A 19018-nucleotide genomic window follows, 5' to 3' on the forward strand; every position below is an offset into this window, starting at 1 on the left:
TGCTACTCTTCGCTGCAAAACCCCGGGGAATGAGTCTAAATATAGATCAATGAGCTATATTTAGCTTCATTTGCGGTGAGGCGCCCTCTGCTGGTTGTTCCTAGAACGTGGGAACTTTCCTAGAAAGCTTCCAGGCTTTCTAGGTAAGTTCCCACGATCTATGAACATCCAGCAGAGGGCGCCTCACCGCAAATGAAGCTAAATATAGCTCATTGATCTATATTTAGACTCATTCCCCGGGGTTTTGCAGCGAAGAGTAGCATTGCATTAGCAAAGCTCCTTGCTGCAAAATGTTTTAACCCCTTCAGAAGGATTTACATCGTTGGATGTTACAGATCTGCGGAGGGTAAGTATATTGTTGGTTTATTATGTTTTTTCTTTCACAGAACGAGGGTCTTCAGTGACTGGATTGGGCGTAGAATAAAATACTCCAACAACCATTGTTTTTATTTCATTAAAATAATTTTAAATAATGTGTTTGTGTTTTATTTAACCCTTTCATTCAATTGGATTAATAATGGATAGGTGTCATAATTGACGCCTCTCCATTATTAATTAGGCTTAATGTCACCTTACAATAGCAAGGTGGCATTAACCCTTCATTACCCCATATCCCACCGCTACACGGGAATGGGAAGAGAGTGGCCAAGTGCCAGAATAGGCGCATCTTCCAGATGTGCCTTTTCTGGGGTGGCTGGGGGCAGATATTTTTAGCCGGGGGGGGGGGGGGGGCCAATAACCATGGACCCTCTCCAGGCTATTATTATCTGCCCTCAGTCACTGGCTTTACTACTCTGGCGGAGAAAATTGCGCGGGAGCCCACGCCAATTTTTTCCGCCATTTAACCCTTTATTTTAAGAGCTAGAACGGCCAAATTTTGCAGACACACACTACTGACATTAGTAGTGTGGAATCTGCAAAAAAAATGGAGAGAAGACATGGTTTACTGTATGTAAACCAGGTCTCAAATCATGTCGGGTTTTAGGAAGGAGAAAGAAAAAGCCGGTAATTGAATTACCGGCTTTCAAGCTGTATAGCGCTGGAATATTAATATATATATATATGTGTCTCACTGACATATATATATATATACACCTATTCTATGTGTACACATTTATTCTACCTATTCTACTGTAAGCTGTCAGTGTGATTTTACTGTACACCGCACTGAATTACCGGCTTTTCTCTCTAACAGCGCTGCGTATTTCTCGCAAGTCACACTGCTTGTCCATGTGTAATCCGTATTTTTCACGCTTCCATAGACTTTCATTGGCGTATTTCTTGCGCAGTACGGTGACAAACGCAGCATGCTGCGATTTTGTACGGCTGTAGAAAGCCGTATAATACTGATCAGTAAAATACGGCAGATAGGAGCAGGGGCATAGAGAATAATTGTGCCGTATTTTTTGCGAGTTTTACGGACGTAGTTTCTGCGCTCTTACGTCCGTAAAACTCGCAAGTGTGAAGCCGGCCTTATAATGATGTAGTCACTATTCACAGCAGCATCTAAGGGTATGTTTCCACCTTCAGGAAACGCTGCGTTTTTGACGCTGCGTTGAGCCGCAGCGTCAAAAACGCAGCGTCCAGATGTTACAGCATAGTAGAGGGGATTTCATGAAATCCCGTCTCCGCTATGCATTAAAAGACACATGCGGCAGACCCACGTAAACGCACATGCGGCGCGACTTTTAAGAACGCAGCATGTCCTTACATTGCAGAAACAACGCAAGGACAGCGCAGGTGACCTGCCAGTGACCTCAGGTGCAGATTTGGTCAGGATTTTACCTGCATAAAATCCTGACCAAATCCTGATGCAATCCTGAACGTGGAAACATACCCTAAGGGGTTGAACAGATATGGATGGTGTAAACACTGATCGTGGCTGATGCAGAAAGTTGTCAGCTATAGTGTACAGCCGACAGATGCTGGATTGTCTCCTGTACGGGGAGGCTATTCTCTCATATCTCAGGTCAGTTAAAAGACGTATTGGCGGTCATTAAGGGGTTAAACCTATAAGAAACAGAGAAGAAAAAAATGACGAATAAGAAACCAACTTCAGCCTCGTCTGAACTGAAGGGTAAATTGACGAGAGCAATGGATGCTTGACAGGTTATAGTTTCACACAGCAACTATTTCTCTGGAATAATCTGGTTCAGGTATATGATGACCCCGTCATATGACCGGGGGGCCCACAGTGTCTGAACAGCCCGGGGCCCCGGATACCCTTACTCCACCCTGTAACCTGGTGACATAGTATGGCCATATAAACACCTGACGACATACTATGGCTGTATAAACAACTGCTGCATAGCACGGTCCTACAAACACATTTTTGATAATACTTTATTACATCAGCTGAATTGTCCACTGTCAGTGTCTGACAGCCTAATTAATATACACCCTGTAATAAAAGCATTAATAAGACATCTTGTATTTGTGCGCTCCACACAGCTGAGCTATACTGCTGCACCGTCACGCCCTATGGCCGGATAATATCGATTATACCCTGCACCTCGCGCTCCACATCTATTCCACTGCCAGCACTAAACATGGCGGCGCATCCCGAGTCACCTGACACAGGGAGAGTCGCACTGCATGACGTCATCGCGCGGTTGCCTAGAGAAGAAGGTAGCGATAGCTGATGCGCTGGGAGAGAGAAGCGGAGCTGCGGTGTCATTACCGGCTGTCACCGAGATCGGTGGGTCCCACTTATGCACTTAGTGTATGTTCTCCTGTGGCGGTGCTTTCCCCTCACTGGGCGCTTCCTCCATAGCTGCTGCTATAGATCGCACTGTGTCACCTGTAGTATAAAGACTTGGAGCGAGATGGACCCCGGTGTGCACAGTCTCTACCGTAGTGCAGAAACATTTAAAGGGAACGTGTCAGCCACTGTGTGTGCCCTAGCGGGGCGGGTGCCGGGTGTGCCCCCCATCAGTCACCGGCACATTAGTAGTGGGGCCGTCAGTCAGGTTACTGCAGCAATATGTGACACAGATGCGATCCCTCACAGCCCGTCCCGATTACCCTCTCCACAACACGGCTCATGTTGTTTCTGCACCTTTTTCTTCTCCCCAAAAACCATAACCCTTCTATTTCTCCTTCATCAGCCATATGAGGGATTGTTTGTTGCCGGGCAGGGTGTAGTTTTGAGTGACATGTTTCAATTCAGCATCTGATGTCCTAGAAAAGTACATGTACCATATGTCACATGCAATCTAAGGGACATTAGTTGCTCTAAGGGGTTAAATTAGGGTTACACAGGACTGTGGTGGCGACAGGTGATTGATTGTAGTATGATCACATGGTGACACTATGTGACCGCAGTGCAGCCATTGCCATCAGTCGATCTTTCCGAGCAGCGATTTAGCTGTCAATTTGCAGACACTTTCAGATGTTTGTGACCCCGCTAACTATCATTAGATGCAATCCCGACCTTCATGTTCCTGTGTAGCCCCAAATTAAACATCAGTGTAGGTCAGACGTAATTTCTTCTCACATGTGACCCTTCTATGATTGTACAGCCAGACGCAGCTCTAATATCGGACTTACCCCCTGTATTCCCCTCCTCAGCTCCAGACCTGTAGAATATCACGTGTACACATCAGTATGTTCTGCGGTGCCTCCCATGGGTTTTATGGGCCTCACTGGTACTTGCCATGACACTGTGACAATTGGCCATTAAGCCTGTGCGGATTGTTCTGTTCTCAGCCGCTTAGCAGTAGCCACAGTGCTGGCAGAACATCTGATTGTATCTCTCACAAACACCTCACCTCCCTGCCGGGTTGCAGATGTGGTCGCCATTTTATCCTCCTCCCTGTCTGGTTGGACTGCTGGAAGCAGTGTGCGGGGACAATTACTGGGGTAGCGAGGCTTCAGGGAGCCACAGTGGGGAGAAGGGTTAGATTGGGTCTCTGTTGGAAGCTCCAGACCGGGATGATGGGAACACACAAACCCATTTGGCCTCATTAGTGTGAATAGTGCCAAGGCCTGCCAGATCCAGGCTCCTATGGCAGCCATGACTAGAATCAGCTGACAATAGCATGGAGGGCGGTTCATTGCTAAGGCCTGCCACATCCAGACTCCTATGGCAGCCATGACTAGAATCAGCTGACAATAACATGGAGGGCGGTTCATTGCCAAGGCCTGCCACATCTAGGCTCCTATGGCAGCCATGACTAGAATCAGCTGACAATAACATGGAGGGCGGTTCATTGCCAAGGCCTGCCACATCTAGGCTCCTATGGCAGCCATGACTAGAATCAGCTGACAATAGCATGGAGGGCGGTTCATTGCCAAGGCCTGCCACATCCAGACTCCTATGGCAACCATGACTAGAATCAGCTGACAATAACATGGAGGGCGGTTCATTGCCAAGGCCTGCCACATCCAGACTCCTATGGCAGCCATGACTAGAATCAGCTGACAATAACATGGAGGGCGGTTCAGTTGACTGTGGACCACTGGGAGCCTCATCCACCGAGCAGCCTCCTACCATATGTGACATGAACGATTGTCACTACCACAGTGCCGTATATACAAGTAAAGGAAACTCACACGTGCTTACTAGATGTGGAGAGGATCTAACATGCATCGGTGACACCACGTAATGTGCTCTTGTAGCCAAACCTCCGACTCCTCAATTTCCATGACACCCACTCTGACCAAAATGGGCTCTGACTCCACAGCCCTGCTTGTAGCGGGTGCTGAGAGCAGATCTCTGGGACACCACCCAGTTTCCTCATCGCCAGACATGGCCGACACACAAAGGATCCCCTGTGCCAGCAATTTCCATAAGTAAATGGGAACTATCACTTTTATGTATTTTTATCTTCAGGGCATTGACCAGGGACTCGCGGTTTATACCATTATTTCAGGTAAAACGTCTGTGGAGTTCTCATTGAAATGACTGAAGATGGAAGGAGAGTGGAGGAAGAGGAGCGCGGTCCTGGAGCCGCCTTCCAGGTTTTCATCCTCATGGAGGATTTACTGGAGAAATTGAAGCTGCTTGATTATGAAGAGGATTTACTAAGGAAGCACAATATGAGGCCGATATCCCGGTAAGTGTGCAGTAGACATATTAGCCAGCCTTCACTTTAATGTTTGAGTGTCGCTTTCTTACACCAGATTTCACCCCTCTCCTAAAGAAGTTCCCAATTGGTCACTCTGGGCCCCTGTAGAGTTATTAACCCCTTCACGACAATTGGCGAATACTTATGTCATATGTCGTGTTCCTGATTGCGATGCGGGCTCCGACGCTGAGCCCGCATCTTTCCCCGCACACGACAGCTGACTTAATCAACTGTCATGTTCCTTACATGGCCGCAGGTGGATCTGAGCACCTCCCTCAGCTGTTTAACCAGGTAAATCCCGCTTTCATTCTCTGACAGCGTGATTTGACACGCTCTGGCCATAAGCGCGTCATTCGGTGCCAGGGTGCTGATGTATTGTCATGACAGCCGAGGGTCTGCAGAATACCCCCTAAGGCTGGTTTCACACTTGCGTTTAAAAACGCAGCGTTTTAAACGCAAACGCATTTGGTGCAAAAACGCGTTTAAACGCAGCGTTTTTTAGGCGCATGCGTTTTTGCATGTTTTAACGGTAACGCAGCGTTTTGACGCGTTTAAACGTGTTTTTTTCTGCGTTTGCGTTTTTGAAACGCATGATGAGAAGTGTGTGACAGCTGCCAATCATCAAAATCAACTAGAAAACCCACTATAAACATAAATACTTAAGGTTAGGGTTAGGATCCCTAGTAACCTTAGGGATCCTAACCCTAACACAAACCCTAACCCTAGGGATCCTAACCCTAGGGATCCTAACCCTAACACAAACCCGGAACCTAACCCTAACACAAACCCTAACCCTAGGGATCCTAGCCCTAACACAAACCCTAACCCTAGGGATCCTAACACTAACCCTAACCATAACCCTATGGATCCTAACCCAAACTCTAACCCAAAGTCTATCCCAAACTCTAACCCAAAGTCTATCCCTAGGGGTTAGGGTTAGGATCCCTAGGGTTAGGGTTAGAGTTTGGGTTAGAGTTTGGGTTAGAGTTTGGGTTAGAGTTTGGGTTAGAGTTTGGGTTAGAGTTTGGGTTAGAGTTTGGGTTAGAGTTTGGGTTAGAGTTTGGGTTAGAGTTTGGGTTAGAGTTTGGGTTAGAGTTTGGGTTATGGTGTTTTCTTGTGTTTTTCTATAAAAACGCATGCAAACACATGTGCTTAAAAACGCATGTGTTTACATAGACATCAATAGTTTTTTTTTGCGGCAAAAAAATGCAGCTAAAATTACTACATGTTGCATTTCTGCAACACAACGCATGCAGAGAAAAAACGCATGCGTTGCAAAAACGCGTCAAAACGCATGCAAAAAAAGCATGCGTTTTTAATGTTAAATATAGGGGGGGAAAACGCATGCGTTTTTTTGCTCTTTTTACCGCAAAAACGAAAAAAAAAAAAAAACCGCAAAAGTGAAACCAGCCTTACCTGTCATTATCTTCAGATAAAAAAATAAAAATAAACTAAAAAAAGAAGCAAGCATTTATTTTTTTAAAAAAGACAATGGCTAAATAGCTCCATCTACAATCATAGATGTGATTGTATAATGATTAGTCAAAGTCTATATAAACAACCTGCATAGTAGGAAGGAAATAGAAAGAGGAGACCAAGAGAAGCCCATTTGTTTCGCCACTGTGTGGCTTCTTCAGGTGCAGAGACGGCTATCTACCCCAACCTTGAGCTGGTTATATTATAGTAAAGCGGTGTTGAGACTGTAGGGACGTGTACAAGTTTGCTAAGCCTACTCACTTTTTAAACTGGTACCAGGACTGTCGTGAACAAAGTTTCGGGCCTCCCTGCCATATTGTATTGTCAGCTGTGGTCTGTGCGTGGCTGCAGCATTATGTGTTTTCTAATGTTCTCTTCATAGGTTATATTTCGCAATGCCAACCAACCCCGGGGAGCAGTTCTACATGTTTAGCACCATCGCTGCTTGGCTTATAAATAAAGCTGGACGCTATTTTGAACAACCCCAAGAATACGATGATCCAAATGCTGTCATTTCCAAAATTCTTACAGAGCTGCGTTCATTTGTAAGTTTCATGGTGTTTTCTTATGTGGATTTGTTGGGTGTAAATTAGCATTCAGAAGTCGTGATGGTATATTTTGTTTCCTAAGGGTGGCACTGCGGATTTTCCTCCCTCTAAGCTGAAGGCAGGCTATGGAGAACAAGTCTGCTATGTTCTTGACTTCTTAGCAGAAAACGCCTTAAAGCATATAGACTTTACATGGAAGAGGTAAGTTCGTCTTAGTGTTTTTGTTTGGGAAACCCCTGTCTCCCAGCTTACAAAGCTATACTCACCCTCCCCTGGTCCAGTTCAGTCTCCCCCCATTGCTCCGAGTGCAGCTCTGACATCACATGGACAGCGCTGCAACCAATAACTGAGCTCGGCAGCTCTGCCCAAATTGATGCCATGAGCCACTGAGTGCACTCCATGACCTCAGCGCTGTGAACACTAAGACACTGGGAGACCTAAGGGAGGGTCAAGGGAAATTCACAACAAATGTATAAACCAACAATTTGAAAATGTTCTATCTTTGGATCATTTCAGACCAACCTACCCGTCAGACGAACTGGAAGAAGAAGTTGTAGCAGAAGACGATGCAGAGTTAACAATAAATAAGGTTGAAGATGAAATTGTGGTAGGTTCTGCCCTCTTAGTGCTCTTCACACTTTTGCTTGGCTTGTCATGTGTATGGCAACAAATTAGTATTTTCTTATTTTTTTTTTTTTTAGGAAGAAGATTCGGACAATGATGAGGAGCAGTTCATAGATTTAAATGCCCTGAAGGCACAAACTAGCAAAGTGGTAAGTACTATTATTTTATATTCTGAGAAGTATGTCATCAATGGTTAGCTGCCTATACGCTTCTGCTGTACTGATGTCTTGCCCTTAGCACATCGGTGGTCAGAAACCTTTAAAGTGCCGCTCCAGTCTTTGTTTTTGATTTTCTTTTGTTAGGCAGTGTTGCTGAATGTAGATACATACTCACCGGTCGGCTTCTTCATCTGTTCTGAGCCCTACTCTAGTCGGTTCCTCACCAAGTAACAGCTTCTTTTTTTTTTTTTTCACTATGTTCCAGAAGTCATTTTTCTCAATACAACTCTATGGGACTCAGAACAAGGCTACACAGGGATAAAGAAAAAGCATTTAAAGTTTGGTCACAGCATAATTATACCTAAAATGTAGTTTAACAAATCAATCTTTTATTTACCTCTAAAATTGGAAAGTATAGGAAGTGACCTTATTGCTTTTTATGAGCAAAACTGACTATTCTGGTTTTAACACTTTTTGTATCTAAAGTCTTTGACCCAGTAAGGGCCCATTGGTAATCCTGATATGTCTGTTTTAGTAAATAATTGTTTTTCATTATATTATCCCTTTACGACCTTTTGATGTGTAGGTACATTGTCATTTGTGTCTCTGCCTTTGATGCAGGCTCTCACGCCGAGCCCGCATCTTCCCCCGCACTTGATGGCTGATTTAATCAGCCATCAAGTACCTCTAACAGTCTCGCGTGGATCTCTGAGCCACCCGTGGCTGTTAGCTAGTTAAATGCTGCTGTCAATCAGTGACAGCGGCATTTAACATGCACTGTCCAGAAACGCATCTCAAGTCCCACCCATTTCCTAACCTGTCATGTGATCGCGAATCACTGATGCGTTGGTATGACAGCCAGGAATCTGCAGAAGAACTGCATGCCTGTCAATATGAATCTCGTATGAACGCTGCCTCATTGTGATTTTTTTGCTACACATAGTGGTCCTGGGGCAGTGCTATGTATAGCACAAGCGATCGAATGGTGGGGGCTTTAAGTCTCCCAAGAGGACTATTGCAGTCAGTTCAAATCGCCCCCCTTTTGAAAATAAAACCATTTAAAAAATAAAAAATGCCTTTTTGGTATTGCTGCGTTCAGAAATATGTGATCTAGCAAAATATAAAGTAAATTAATCCGATAGGTAAATGGCGTAATGAGAAAAAAAAATCAAAATGCCAGAATTACGTTTTTTGGTCCTCTGCAACATTGCAGTAAAGTGCCATAAAAGGCAATGAAAACTTCATATCTATCCCAAGATGTTATCAATAAAAACGTCAAGGCTCAAGGCGCAAAACATAAGCCATCAACCAGCCTCAGATCGCAAAAAATGGAGACGCTGCAGGTCTCAGAAAATGGCGACATTAGCAAATTTATTTTTTTTTCTTAGAAACTTCAGATTATTTTTTATCACTTAAATAAAAAAGAATCTATAAATGTTTGGTATTTGCGAACTCATAATGACCTGGAGAATCATAATGGCAGGTCAGTTTTAGCATTTAGCGAACATGGTAAGTAAAATACCTAAAAAACCATTATGAAATTGCACTTTTTTTGCTCTTGGAATTTTTTTCCCATTTTTCCAGTACACTATATGGTAAAATTAATGGTATCATTCAAAAGTACAACTTGTTCAGCAAAAAATAAGCCCTCATATGGCTGTATTAACGGAAAAATGAAAAAGTTATGGCTCTGGAAATGGAAAATCGCAAGGTCATGTATGGCGGATGTTGCTTGTGTGTGAATGGAGCGGAAAACAAAAACCCTGATAAAGCAATTAAAAAAGTTTTAAAACATGTCCAATCAAATAAACAGTTTGAATCACCTCCCAATTTCCCAATAAAGAAATTAAAACATATACCATATTTTCTCCATCGCCACATTAGGGGACACAGGACCGTGGGTGTATGCTGCTGCCGCTAGGAGGCTTACACTAAGTAAATACAAAAAAGGTTAGCTCCTCCTCTGCATGTATGTAGAGCTGGGTAACCAATCCAAGAGGAATAATATGATAGTAGCAATTGGATGAATATAAAACTTAACCTTTAATGGGTATAAATGTAAAAATTCGTTCAACAACAATAACATAAGACAAAAAATAGGGAAAAAAAGGGAGAGAACCCTTGTGCAAATAGTGAACCCTAACCAACACAGAAACGGGGAGGGAAAGGAAAACAAAAAGACAATAACACTTGACAGTGCTAATTGGTCATTATTCTGTTGTATATATGTGTTTAGCTAGTAACTCATTCTAGTGGCAGAAGCCATACTAGATATAATAAACATGCCAAATTTCCGTATAGGTAGTAAATGTAACAACCAATACCTTTTTAGTATATAAAAATACCTGTAACCATCAATTGGCCACATGGAAATGGTGAAATGCACCTATGTGGTTTATACATGTATCCCGGTACACTGTCTCTTTGTACCGTGGATTACCTGTCCCATGCGTGTGTCTATAGCCACTTGTAATGATCACTTATAATGGCCATCGACCTAGTTACCCCGGTAAACCGTCTTTTTGAACCGTGGATTATCTACCCCACATATGTATCCATAGTCACTCATAATGGCCATTGGCCCAATTATTGGTTAGTAAATCCAAACCATATAATTGTAACCCTTTACAGGTTACTGAATTGGCATGTCTTATTAATTAGACACTGTCAACGGACTAATAGCAGCATAAGGAGGCTTATTAAATAAATCATGACCAAAAAACATGCATCTATATTCAGATAAACTGGGATCATGCTGCCCCATAAACCGTTGTCATGAGCATCCCCTTTAATCATATAGTGCGGTCATTATATATCCTCCTCTGCAGTATACACTGCCCACTGGCTCCTGATAGAACCAGTTGCTTAGTGTCCATGAGAGGCACACTGGAGTCTGTCATTGAGACCACACTTTCTTTATTTTTACTTTTATTTTTTATTTTTAACCCTTTTTTTGAGCAAGAGAAGACTGGGGCGACGGACCCTTTCAAGGGGCCGATCTCCCCCAAACATCAACAGGCGAGCACGGCGAGTGTCACCTCCCTGTACCCTCTCCTGCGACGTGGGATGCCACAGCCAGACACAACCCTGTGAAATCCTAGGGGATCGAACCCTTAGGATACACAGAGGTCCCCTTGTCATGGCGTCCGGCTGCCCCCCTCTGCACCACCACTATTTAAACAGCGGTGCTACATGGAGCTGGACGGTCCCTCTCCACCTCCCCAGCAAAGGGGATGGTGGATCGAAGGTTCCTGCACCGTCCCCCTGCACTTCGCCAGATCCCCAGCTCAGCGGTGAGTTTTTTCGGCAGGGGGTGATGGGGCTCCCGAGCGCATCGCCGGCCCGGCGGGCGGACTCAACTAATTTAGCCCCCGGCTTCAGCCTTAGCTAGGCTGCAGGCCGGAAAAGCGCCGCCCACAGCGGCGCCACGCCCACCGGTCTGGCGCTTCTCGGGCACTGTGAGAAGCACCCTTCTAATCTCGGCAGCCATCTTCTGCCTCCCTAACGCCACAAAAGGACGCAGGAACAGGCTGCTCTGCTGAGACACAGGCACAGGACCTGGGTAAGTGCTCTGCCACACTACCGCAGGTCCCCCCCTTTATATAGCCGACTGAGACAGCCGCACATAAAGTGCTCTGCCAATTTCTCATCCGCACACAGTGCTCCGCTGATTTTTTTCAGCCGCAACATCCCTGCAGCTTTTTTGGAGGTTAACAAGGTTCAACATGTCTCTACCTAAAACCTCCAAAAAGTCTTCTAAAACACATAGTGTTTTTCACTTCTTGCACCTCCTGTCAGGCTGCGCTACCAGGCAGACATACTGCTCTGCTCTGTCAGGCTTGTGATCCTAAATGCGCTCAGGGGTGTCAGCTCTTTTGGAACTCCTAAAGTGAACCCGCAGAACCACGACAATGAACCTCCCAAGGGTTAGCTGGACAGGTGGACCACCCCCAATACAGGGAGTGTTAGGGGTAGGCCCGAGGGAGACTATTGCCACAGAAGCTGATACCCGGGGACAGGAAGTAGGAGCGGAAAAGATGCAGAACTGGCTATAACAGAGACACAGGACTGACTGGCAATGACTGAGACTAAGAATAGGCAGGATATGGTGGACGCCCAGGACAAAATGGATATGGCGGGAACACAGGACAGGCAGGGTATGGCGGAAACACAGGACAGGCAGGGTATGGCGGAAACTCAGGACAGGCAGGGTATGACGGATGCACAGGACAGAGAAAGGTATGGTGAACGCACAGGACAGAGCAAGGTACAGAGGGACCTGGGTCAAATGAGGACAAATGACAATCAGGCATGGAGCAGAGGAAGGAGTTACCTTAAATAGGAGAGACACAGAAGGACTTCCGGGTGAGGGTCCTCCAGGGTCAAAGAGAGGAGGAAGGGAGCATCTGCAGAGGAAGGAAGTGCGCGTGCGCAGAAGGAGTTGGAGAGAGGAGTGCGCACGCGCACCCGATGGGAGCCAGGGACCGGCGGCGAGACTGGAGGAGAAGAGACCGGAAGGCGCGCGCACACGGCAGGAGCGCGCCGGGTCTGGTAAGTATACCGGCGAACAGGGGGCGGAGCGCGCGGCGCTGAGTGGTGCCATGACAAGGGGCCCCCCACCGTGACCGACCCACAGTGACCAGTTTCCCTGAGTGGGCTTTGTCACTCTCGCAATCTATGCCTTCCTCGACTAAAGTGATCAAGTCCATCCAGGAGCAGGACCACTAATCCGCCTGGCCAAGAAAATTCCCCTACAGCAGGGGAATCATCGGCCTGCAGGGGCCGCTCTCATTCTAGACACAAACGGGCATCTAGGAAGCGTGTTCATAGCTCATCCCCCAGGCCTTCCGGTGCCTCGGCGTCCATTAGCTCTGCTTCCCGCTCTCGCTCCAGGCATGTATAGCGACCATGACTCTGAACCTGAGTCTGATGGACCCCTTGATCTAGAGTCGCCAGGTTATCAGACTACTATAGATAGTCTCGTTGAGGCCGTCAACCAGTCACTGCAGATCCACAAGGAACCTGCAACTTCCCATACGGATAATTCGGTGTCCTTCAAAAGGACCAAGTGTCCTCATAGGGTGTTTGCCAATCACCCGGAGTTCCAAGACATAGTTCGGCGACATAGGGAGCGTCCGGACAAACGCTTTGCAGGTCAGAGATCTTTGGAGTTCAGATACCCTTTCTCTCCTGACCTCCGCAAACAATGGACAGAATCCCCTCCAGTGTATCCTCTTGTTTCCCGTTGGTCCTCCAAAATTCTTCTGTCCTTGCCGGACAGATCTTCCATCAAAGATCCCACCAAACACCTGGTTGACAGCCTCGCCCGTTCAGTTTTTGAGGCATCAGGCTCTGCACTTTTTGCCTCTTTTGCAGCTACCTGGGTAACCAAAGCCGAGACTTTTTGGGCAGATTCTGTGCATAAGCCCTTACAGAAGAGTGATCTCCCCTCTGGCATAGCGGAGCTAGCTAATAAAATTTCTTTGGCTGGTGATTACTTAGTAAACGCTTCCCTGAACGTGGCTAATTGCTCTGCACTTACAGCTTCAAACACTGTGGCGATTAGAAGGGCACTATGCATGAGAAACTGGCGAGCGGACTCTGCATCTAAAAAGTCCCTAAGTCCCTTCCCTATCTCAGTGGCCACTTATTCGGTGAAAAGCTGGACCAACTGATTTCGGACACTACAGGAGGGAAAAGTACTTCCCTTCCCCTACCAGATCATCCGAATCTGCTTTCTCAGGGTCTGATTTACCACCAGAACTCAGGGACCCTGTGTTTGACGGCTTAGCCGTTGAATCCTGAGTTCTGACTCAAGCAGGATTTTCCCGCGAAGTAGTTTCCACCCTGATCAATGCTCGAAAGCAATTGTCATTGCGCATCTATCATCGGACCAGGAAGACCTTCTTTGAATGGTGCAGAAGTAGAGGTCGCCGTCTGTTGGTTTTCAACATCCCTACCATCTTGGAATTTCTTCATTCCGGTCTGGACTTGGGGCTATCGCCGAGCTCTCTTAAGGGGCAGGTCTCGGCCTTGTCAGTCCTTTTCCAGCGTAAAATTGCTTCCAATCCCCAAGTGAGAACGTTCTTTCAGGGAGTCTCCCACATGGTGCCTCCCTATAGAGCACCTCTAGAGGCTTGGGACCTTAATCTGGTCCTAGGCGTCCTGCAGGAATCTCCCTTTGAGCCGTTGCAGGACATCTCTCTATCTCTCCTCTCATGGAAGGTGGCTTTTCTTGTCGCTGTTACTTCAATCAGACGAGTCTCGGAGTTGGCTGCCCTTTCCTGCCGGACGCCGTTTCTTACATTCCACCGAGACAAGGTGGTCCTCAGACCATCTCCTACCTTTCTTCCAAAGGTGGTGTCTTCCTTCTACCTTAATGAGGATATCGTACCTCCTTCGTTTTGTTCTGCCCCGGCGCACTGCGTGGAGAAGACTCTTCACTCCCTGGATCTTTTAAGGGCTCTCAGAAAGTATGCGTTTAGGACGGCACCTTTTTCAACAGATGGAACCTCTGTTTGTGCTCCCGGCAGGACACCGGAAGGGACTGGCCGCTTCTAAGTCGACAATCGCAGATGGATTTGGTTGACTATTCAAGAGGCTTATTGCGTCAGAGGCAAGCCTATCCCAGCGGGCATCAGGGCACACTCCACTCGGTCGGTGGGTGCTTCCTGGGCCATTCGGAATCAAGCGTCTGCAGAGCAAGTTTGCAAAGCTGGGACCTGGTCTAGCCTGCATACTTTCTCAAAGCATTATACTATCCATACTCAGGCATCTGCAGATGCAAGCCTGGGTAGGCGTATTTTGCAGGCAGCGGTAGTGCACCTTTAGACAGCAGGCGCAGTGAGTTTACACTGTTATGTTGTTATTTCCCACCCAGGGACTACTTTGGGACGTCCCACGGTCCTGTGTCCCCCAATGTGGCGATGGAGAAATAGGGATTTTTGTGTTGTCACCATAAAATCCTTTTCTCCGAGTCACGCATTTGGGGAGACAGCACCCACCCTTCTTTGGCTTGTTGCCTATGATGAGTGTTATAGTTTTCACATGTTGTACCTACGGTTAAATTTTTATTAATCTCCTACTGCTTGGTCACTAAACTGGTTCTATCAGGAGCCAGTGGGCGGTGTATACTGCGGAGGAGCTAACCTTTTTTTGTATTTACTTAATGTCAGCCTCCTAGTGGCAGCAGCATGCACACACGGTCCTGTGTCCCCCAATGAGTGGCTCGGAGAAAAGGATTTTACGGTGAGTACACAAAAATCCCTATTTTATTCGGACTCCCATGACAGCACACGAGAGAGAGGGGATCCGCCCTTAAGGAACAGGAAACCTACAGATACAAAAGGGCGGCACCTCTCCCCATGCATCAGTTGGTTTCCTGTTCCTGAAGGGACTGGATGCCTATAGAATCTACAGGAGTCCAGGCCGGCCGGACCGATTCTGGTGGCGAGGGGGTCTCCCACTTCGGCCGGTGCGGGTACCTGATGTAGTCACGGTGGCCCTGGCAGGGCGGCACGGCGGTGACTAGGCAGCGAGGAGCGGTCGCCAGGGGGTGTCCGGTCTCCGGGGCCAGCGTCTGGTAAGTCGCCCTTCCCGTGGGCTGTGGGTCTCTCTGGACAGGGGGGGGCGCGGCGGCATCTAGGGGGCGCCGATCGGATCGTAGCCGGCCGGCCTCGGCGTTCCACAAGGGCTGCAGCGCTGACAGGAAGCGCTGAAAGCTGTGGTGACGTCGGGGGGCGGAGCCGGCGACGTCTTCCGGATCGGTGAGCTCCTGCGCATGCGCGGGGGCTCCAAGATGGCGGCGCCCACCGGAGATCATGCCGCAATCCCTCCGGAGTAACGATTGATTCCCCACAGCTGCGGGAGGGCGGGAAAATTAAACAAGCAAGCTGGGCAGGATGCGCTGACCGAAGGAGGGGCTTTATAAGGCGGCTCCAGCAGCATGTTCCCGGGTTCTGGCTCCAATTTACTGAAAATGGATTCAGATCAGGATCAGCAGGTTGTGCTGCTGGAACAAGCATCCCAGAAACCCAAGGAGAAGGAACATGAAAAGAGGAGCGATGGTTCGGGCCGCAGAAGCTCCTCCAGACAGGGGTCTGGAGGGTCAGCCAAAAAGGATCCCCCTCGTGCTTCGGTATTTCTGGGTGTGAGCAGCCACTGGTAAGTGATCTTCGAGAAAGTTCACTTAGTGACTAGTCTCCCCTCATGTGTTTTTATATAGGGAAGGAAAAACGTCAGTAAGGCGAAGCATAGGGAATGTGCCATCTGCGGGGTTCCCTTGCCTGACTCACACCCTAAAAAACTATGTGACCCCTGTATCCAGCAGACGGTGAGGTTCTGGAAGGAGGGGAGGGGGTATAGCATGTAGATCTTACACTCTAGTCTACCTTACTTATCCCCGTAGGTAGCCGAAGAATCCTCCTCTATTACGGCCAGTCTCAAGGAGATGATTAGAATGGAGGTTAAAGAGTCCTTTAAAAACCTTTCACAGTCAGGAGGTTCTAGGCAGAGAACTGAATCTGATTCGTCTATGGAAAAGGACAAGTCCGAAGAATCAGACAATTCAGCAGCATCATCCTCCTCTTCGGAAGAAGACGCTGCTCGGTTTTGCCTACCCCTAGAAAGGATAGACAAATTGGTAAAGGCGGTCAGAGGCACAATGGGAATATCGGAACCCAAGCCTCAACTATCCAAAGAACAAATGATGTTCAGTGGATTGGAGCAAAAGAGGCGCAGAGTGTTTCCTTTAAATGAGAAAATACAAGATCTTATTAATAGGGAGTGGAGAAAACCGGAGAGAAAAGGCTCCTTACCACCTGCGCAAAAACGTCGATACCCTTTTGATGACCCAGCAGTAGGTAACTGGGAGAAAGCACCAAAGCTGGATGCAGCAATTGCCAAGGTAGCTAAACGATCTTCTCTCCCATTTGAAGATATGGGAACACTTAAAGACCCCCTGGATAGGAAAGTGGATACCTTCCTTAAGGGAACCTGGGAGATGGCAGCTGGCTCCTTAAGACCTGCGGTAGCTTCAACCTGCACGGCAAGGTCAATGATGGTCTGGCTGGACCAGTTGGAGACCCAATTAAAACAAGGGGCCTCTAGAGATTCCATTCTCTCAGCATTACCTGTAATCCAGGAGGGGGCGGCTTTTTTATCAGACGCCTCAATTGACTCCGTAAAGTTGGCAGCTAGAGCAGCAGGACTTTCTAATGCTGCAAGGAGAGCCCTATGGCTGAAATGCTGGCCGGGGGATATGCAGGCAAAAGCGAAGCTCTGCGCTATCCCTTGTAAAGGCGAGTATTTATTTGGGCCTACCCTGGATGAACTCCTGGAGAAAGCAGGAGATGATAAGAAAAAGTTTCCCAACCTGTTCAATCCATACCGTCGTCCCTTCAACAAAAGAAGGTTCAACCGGGGAGGAAAGCGAGCCTTTTCACCAGGGAGAGATCGTCCCAGATGGGAGGATAGGCGAAAGCGAGGTACAGGTCTCATGTTTCGCCGTAACCAGACGGAAAATAAAAAACAAGACCAATGACTGGCAATTCCAGTGGGAGGGAGACTATTGCGTTTCTCGGCAGAGTGGTCGAAAATCACAAACAGCGTTTGGATAAAAGACACTGTTTCCCATGGTTTCAAGCTGGAATTTGTTCATATTCCACAGGACAAATTTAGTTTAACACCCTGGCGCTCATCTCCCACTGAACAATTCGCCCTAGAAGAGGAAGTGAGGACTCTTTGTTCCAAAAATGTTTTGGTAGAAGTGCCGTATTCTCAGGCAGGGAAAGGGTTTTACTCTCCCCTGTTTCTAATCCAGAAGCCTGATAAATCTTACAGGACCATTATAAATCTTAAGGGTCTCAATAAGTTTTTGGTGAAACACACTTTCAAAATGGAGTCCATCAATTCGGCAATAAAGATGCTTTTCAACAACTGTTTCATGGTAGTAGTGGATTTGAAAGATGCCTACTATCATGTACCCATTCATGCTGATTTCCAACGATACCTGAGGGTAGCGATACTAATGGGGGGTAGGATTCAACATTTTCAATTCAGAGCACTCCCCTTTGGGATCACCTCGGCACCTAGGGTGTTTACTAAAATAATTGCGGAAGTCATGGCGCATTTAAGAGAGTCAAATATCCTTATAGTCCCCTACTTAGACGATTTCCTCATTGTAGGTAACTCGGTAAATCATTGTCTGTCACAATGGGAGATTGCTAAAACCAAACTAGAACGGTTGGGTTGGATCATAAACTTTGAAAAATCAAAATTACAGCCCCTAAATGTTCAAAAATTCCTGGGGTTAATGTTGAATTCAGTGACACAGCAGTGTCTCCTCCCTATGGAGAAAATGGACCAAATTCAGAGTTTTGTATTAAGAGCAATCAATACACCTTCCATGACACTTAGACAAGCAATGTCTCTACTTGGGTCACTCACATCTTGCATCCCAGCAGTTAAGTGGGCTCAGTTCCACACCAGGTCCCTACAAAAAGAAGTCCTGTTCCATGACAGAGCCTTAGGAGGCGCATTGAATGGGAAATTGACATTGAGGCCGATAACATTGAATTCCCTTAGATGGTGGCTAGATAAACAAAATTTATCAGCAGGGGTTCCCTGGATGGTAGATGTCACCCACGTGATAACCACGGATGCCAGCTCTTCAGGGTGGGGAGCCTATATGGGGGACATGGTGGTCCAGGGACAGTGGGAACCCTTCACAACATTTTCATCAAATCAAAGAGAGTTGTTGGCGGTTGAACTGGCTGTTAAAAAATTCCTCGTATATCTGCAGGGCCAGCACGTCAGAATTCTGTCGGACAACAGAGTGGCGGTCGCTTACATAAACCGGCAAGGGGGAACTCGTTCCGAAACTTTAATGCAGATCACGGATCGGTTGTTCCAGGTGGCAGAGCTCAATTTTCTATCTTTGACAGCTCTTCACATCAAGGGAAAAGAAAATGTGGCAGCAGATTTCCTCAGCCGAAATGTGTTAAAACAGGGAGAGTGGTCTCTCAACGAGGACATTTTCAATCTCGTCGTCCGCAGATGGGGTCAACCAGTGGTGGATCTATTCGCCACCAGAAACAACAGAAAAGTAAAACTTTTTTGCTCCCTAAATCCCCGGGAGAATCCC

At 47.0% G+C, this 19018-nt stretch overlaps 1 protein-coding gene across 2 annotated transcripts in view; it reads left to right on the forward strand.

Moving 5' to 3' along the window:
* The first annotated feature begins 2600 nt into the window (after positions 1-2600).
* IFT57 (intraflagellar transport 57) overlaps positions 2601-19018 on the forward strand; it is a 57710-nt gene continuing 41292 nt past the window's right edge. The window contains exons 1-6 of one of the 2 annotated variants that reach the window (XM_069757761.1): positions 2601-2698; positions 4875-5057; positions 6928-7090; positions 7176-7294; positions 7610-7700; positions 7795-7866. In XM_069757761.1, coding sequence (XP_069613862.1) covers positions 4903-5057; positions 6928-7090; positions 7176-7294; positions 7610-7700; positions 7795-7866 — 600 coding nt within the window. In that variant the 5' untranslated portion in view covers positions 2601-2698; positions 4875-4902. Of the gene's footprint in view, positions 2699-4834; positions 5058-6927; positions 7091-7175; positions 7295-7609; positions 7701-7794; positions 7867-19018 lie in introns of both variants that reach the window. The other variant, XM_069757760.1, reaches the window with a different exon arrangement.

The sequence above is a fragment of the Ranitomeya imitator genome, chromosome 3 (genome assembly GCF_032444005.1).
Source record: "Ranitomeya imitator isolate aRanImi1 chromosome 3, aRanImi1.pri, whole genome shotgun sequence".
In the NCBI taxonomy this organism is placed as follows: Eukaryota; Metazoa; Chordata; class Amphibia; order Anura; family Dendrobatidae; genus Ranitomeya; species Ranitomeya imitator.